Below are 5696 nucleotides of genomic sequence, written 5' to 3'. Positions count from 1 at the left end.
TCTATATGGGCTATTATAAAATTCCTATTCGCGATTCTGCACAAAATAAATTCCACACACCAGAATTTGATCACATGCGTAATGCTTCACAGTCATTATTTCTACGCAATCTTGTTTCTTCCTATTCGCGATTCTGCACAATATGAATTCCACACAACTGAATTTAATCACATACGTAATGATATTCAGTCATTATTTGTACCTGTAAGACATGTGGTGTCTTGTCTGTGGTGATGCGGGCAACACTGGACTGATTGGAAAATGGTGATTGTATCAATATGTAGAACGAATAGACAATTATTTAAATACTGAAGTGGTTTTATTTAATGAGTGTAATCACCATGACATGGCGCTGCGGACGTAAATGAATGAAGAAAGTAAATATCAAACAAAAAACTAGTGGGACAAAACATTAACAAGAAGTATAAATATAACTAAAGGGACAAGTGACCGACGCCATTACCGACAAGAAAAAATGGACATGTTAAAGCCGCCGCCACCGCTTAATTTATCCGCAAGTAACATAAAACAGGCTTTTATAGATTGGAAACAAAAATTCCAGCTATACTTCATAGCAAGTGGAGCTGAGGGAAAATTAAAGGATGAGCAACAATGTGCCTTACTATTACATAGCGTGGGCGATGAAGGCCTAGCGGTATACAATACACTAGAAAATAAGGAAAGCCTCAAGTTTAAAGATATTTTGGAAAAATTAGAAGCACATTGTAGTCCACCAAGCAATGAAACTTACAACCGGCACGTTTTCTTCAGTAGAAAACAAAAAGTGGGAGAAACATTCGAGGATTTCGTTACCTCATTGAAAAAGCTAAGTATGGAATGTAATTTCGAAAAATTGAAGGATGGGCTGGTACGAGATCAAATAATTTTGGGACTTCTAGACGACGACTTAAAGGAAAATTTACTACGCATTCAAGATCTGAACCTGGAGAAGTGTATACACAGATGCAGAGCAGCAGAAACAACTAAAACACAAATGGACAATATTAAAAATAAAGAAAAATTAGAAATAGGTAAAATAGGTGCAGAAAATACAAGAAGAATGAAGAAAGAAGATCAACAATGGGAAAATAAAGAACGAGGAAGATCAATAAGTAGACAGCCATCGGGTACTAGGCAACCATCAAGTGCCAGACAACCGTCGAGTACCAGACAACCAGCATCCAGGGGAAGACAACCGCCATGGAGGAACAACAAAAAGGCGTGTGGGAAGTGTGGCAGACAACACCAATATAGAAATTGTCCTGCGTTCAATAAGAAATGCATTATATGTGGCAGATATAATCATTTTGCGGCCATGTGTTTGAATAAATGTGATGCAGTAAGTAGAGACTGGTATATGAAACTAAGTGTTAATAATCAGGAGGTTAATTTCAAAATAGATACAGGTTCACATGTAGATATCATAAACTATGAGACATCAGTAAAATTAAAATTAAAATTGTGTAAAAGTGAGGTCAAATTAAGTAATTTTGATGGGTCAGTAATTAATTATAAAGGGACTAGTGAAGCCAAAATAAAATATAAAAATGTAGAATGTTTGACAACATTATATGTAGTAAATTGTTCGAGAACTGGTGTGTTGAGCTATTCCACTGCAGTGAAATTAGGAATAGTAAAATCCGTTGAGACAGTTGACAGCAAGGTAGATCAATTACTTCAAAAACACAATAATCTGTTTTCAGGTTTAGGTGAATTACAGTATCAGTATCAAATCAAATTACAAGACAATTGCATACCAGTAGCTGAAAGACCCCGGAAAATTCCATTCAAGTTAGAAGATAAGGTTAAAAATGAATTGGACAGAATGGAGCGACTTGGTGTTATTAGGAAAGTAACTGAGCCAACAGAGTGGGTGAGTTCCATGGTGGTAACCCGTAAACAAGGTGACAATATTAGAATATGTCTAGATCCTCAAAATTTAAATAAAAATATTATTAGAGAAAGATATAAAATGAGCACTTTTGAGGAATTAGTAGCCAAAATGCCCGGAGCAAAATACTTTAGTGTCTTAGATGCTTCAAAAGGGTTTTACATGATTAAATTGAGTGAGGACAGTCAATTATATACAACTTTTAATGCAGGGAACTTCGGTAGATATTGTTATAAAAGATTACCATTTGGTTTAAATTCGTCACCAGAGGTATTTAGTAAATGTTTTGCAGATATATTTAAAGATATACAAGGGGTTGAGCAATATGTTGATGAGCTTATAATATGGGGGGAAACTTTGGAACAGCACAATTTAAGGTTAAAACAGGTATTAGAACAAGCAGAAAAATCAGGTGTGAGGTTCAATAAAGATAAATGTCAATTTGGGGTCACCGAAGTTAAGTATGTGGGTCATATATTGAGTAGCGAAGGGGTCAGACCTGATCCTGAAAAAATAAGAGCCATTATTGGTATGGAAGAGCCAAAGAGTAAAAAACAATTACAAACTGTATTAGGCATTGTCACTTATGTATCAAAATTTGTGCCAAATTTATCAGATATTACATATTCGCTCAGGGAATTGTTAAAAAAAGATTCAGAATTTATATGGGGTGACAAACAGAAAAAAGATTTTAAAAGTTAAAAGAAGTATTAACATCACAACCAGTTTTAAAATATTTTGATATAAATAGTCCAATAACATTATCTGTAGATAGTAGTAGCACTGGTTTAGGAGCAGTACTACTTCAAAATAATGCACCAATTGCATATGCATCTAAAGCGTTAACCGAAACTCAAAAACATTGGGCCCAAATTGAAAAAGAATTATTGGCTATAGTGTATGGTTGTCAGAAATTTCACCAATACATTTATGGTAGGCATGTAATTGTAGAGACGGACCATAAGCCCTTAGAGCATATTGCTAAAAAATCCATGAATGAGACTCCACTAAGATTACAAAGATTAAGACTTAAACTACAAGGATATGACCTAGAAATAAAATACAGACCAGGTAAAGAACTATTAGTGGCTGATGCATTATCTAGATCTTATGTAAATGACAGTATATGTAACAAAGAACTGGATGAACAGGTTGAAATGCATGTCTGTCTTGTAAAAGAAGGTATTAATTTAAAGAAAGAGACATGGGATAAATTAAAAAGCGAAACACAGAAAGACTCAGATTTATATTTATTGATTAATTATATACAAGGTGTATGGCCATCAGCTAAAGAAATCCCACTCCAACTAAAATACTTTCAGTCTATTAAAGATGAGCTATATATTTCAGACGGGTTAATTTTTAAAAACACTGCTGTAGTAGTACCAAGAAGTATGAGAAAAGAATTGCTGAAAAAAATTCATTATAATCATTTGGGATTGGAAAAATGTAAAAATAGAATCCGAAGTTTGTTGTTCTGGCCATTTATGATAAAAGAATTAGAGGATTTAATTAAAAATTGTGATTTATGTTTAAAGTATCAAAAATCTCACTCTTATGAACCATTAATGTTGAGAGAATTGAGTAATCAACCATGGGATATAGTAGGGGCTGATATGTTTTTTCTCAACAACAAGATATATATGTTGGTCATAGACTACTTAACAAAATATGTTGAGCTAATTGAATTACAAGATCAGTCATCAGAGTGTCATATTAAAGCATTAAAGACAGTGTTTGCTAGATGGGGTAGTCCTAAAATATTGTATAGTGATGATGGTTCTCAATATAAAAGTCAACAATTTAAGGAATTTTGTAGAGAATGGGAAATCAAACATATAGCTTCATCACCTTACTATGCTAGGTCTAACGGGTTAATTGAAAGGCACATTCAGTCGATAAAAAAGATGTTTAAAAAGTGCATAGAAGAGAAAAAAGATATTTATTTGGCATTATTGGAATATAGAAATACACCTATAGATAAAGAGTTAAAATCAACTAATGAGTTGTTACTTGGAAGACAAGTATCATCTTTTTTACCGACTAAGAGCAGTTTTAAAAGAGTAAATTATAACATGGTAAAGCAAAAAGTAGAAGAAAGGAGGGAAAAATATAAATATTATCATGATAGGAAAAATAAAGGTCAGATAAAGAGATTTGAAAAGGGGCAAAATGTATACTTTCATGATAAAAATAGTAATAATAAATTGAGAGGAAGAATAGTTACAGAACAAGATAAGTATAGAAATTATATGATTAATACAGGGGATTCAGTTATTAAGAGGAATAGATATCATGTGTTTAGGGGGTCGCCTTTAACAAATTATAATAAGCCTAGAAGAGTAACTTTTAAGTTGGATCAAGATGATTTGTCTAAAAATATAACAGAATCTAATCAAAATGTTAATAACTTAAATGGTAATGAAAATATTAATAATTGTAGTAGAAATGAGAACATTAATGATTTTAACAATAATGTTAAAGTATCCAGGTCTGGCAGGGTACTTAAGATGCCTAGTTATTTAAGTGATTATGAATGTTAAAGTATGGGTTCTTTATTGTATAGTGGAAAAGGGAGATGTAAGACATGTGGTGTCTTGTCTGTGGTGATGCGGGCAACACTGGACTGATTGGAAAATGGTGATTGTATCAATATGTAGAACGAATAGACAATTATTTAAATACTGAAGTGGTTTTATTTAATGAGTGTAATCACCATGACAATTGTGAACACATCCGTCAGCAAGTTTTTCTATACCTTGTATTTTTTACAATACTACAAAGTAATCAGGGATAATCCGAACCTGACCACGTAACTGATGTGCAGAAAATTTAAGTTATTGTGGAAAAAGATAAAGAATAAAATGTTAAAAGTTTCAGTGATAATATCCTAAGACTTACAATAACGATATTTTCTAATTTATAACTGAAAATTGAGTCTGAAAAATTGAACCTCTCGAAATAATAACCATTTATATCCAAACGGACCCTAGACGGCTAAATAAAACAATAAATGCCCCTTCTTACACGTACTTTAAAAAAATAATATATTTATTGTGCGCCGAGGTGAATGCCTTGTTATTCACAGAATAAGCGGCTTTTAAAATATTTCCTCAAACAGTACGACGGTCCATGCTCGCACGCAATGCTTGCTGTAGGGCTACTACGAAACTCAAACTTCGTATCGTACCGTCCCTCTCGCTCTCGTATTAAATAGTATAAGTTTCAGAGGGACCGCTTCGAGTTTCGAGTTTCATAGTAGCCCTGCTGGAGCTGACAGATGTCATTTCGTGAGTGACGTAAACGTAAACCATCGCCAGCCATTGCATTACGGATATTTGAAACTAATTTATCAGAACTTATTTACTAAAACATTGTCACGCAAGTACGCACGCGAAAGTTTGGCAAAACGGCGATATAGATCAAGTTAAAGACATCATAGAAAACAAGGTTGGTATTGTTTCCTAATAGGAATGCAATCATTGTTTTGGCTTGTGATTATTGGAATCTGCAGTCAGACTTGATGGCAAGAGAAAGCATTTTTGCAGGGTTATTAATTATTGGATCAGATTAGCCGAGGATCGTGCTCAGTGGCTGCCATGGGAGGCCTAGTGTCCTGCAGTGGACGAACATAGGTTGATGCGAAATTTGTAATAACTAGCGACGCCCCGGCTCATGGGTTTTTGGTTGGTGCAGAAAAATTACGAAATACCTTTGATTAGGTAACTATTTATTATTGAAAATTTGTACCCGTGCGAAGCTAGGGTATGTCGCTAGTTTAATACATGTGTTAAAACTAATAAAA

At 33.7% G+C, this 5696-nt stretch overlaps 1 protein-coding gene across 1 annotated transcript; it reads left to right on the top strand.

Moving 5' to 3' along the window:
- Positions 1–203: 203 nt before the first annotated feature.
- On the top strand, positions 204–1793 carry LOC141445063 (uncharacterized). Its single transcript, XM_074110839.1, has 2 exons — positions 204–1339; positions 1704–1793. Exons 1-2 carry the CDS (start codon positions 476–478, stop codon positions 1707–1709), a joined length of 870 nt encoding a protein of 289 aa, XP_073966940.1. The 5' UTR covers positions 204–475; the 3' UTR covers positions 1710–1793.
- The last annotated feature ends 3903 nt before the right edge of the window (positions 1794–5696 follow it).

The sequence above is a fragment of the Choristoneura fumiferana genome, unplaced genomic scaffold (assembly GCF_025370935.1).
Source record: "Choristoneura fumiferana unplaced genomic scaffold, NRCan_CFum_1 Sck3bRy_197;HRSCAF=389_pilon, whole genome shotgun sequence".
NCBI classification, from domain to species: Eukaryota; Metazoa; Arthropoda; class Insecta; order Lepidoptera; family Tortricidae; genus Choristoneura; species Choristoneura fumiferana.
This window is presented reverse-complemented; position numbering and strand designations above follow the sequence as displayed.

Coding starts and splice junctions, on each gene's coding strand:
- LOC141445063 (XM_074110839.1), top strand. CDS start 476: ATGGACATGTTAAAGCCGCCGCCACCGCTTAATTTATCCGCAAGTAAC.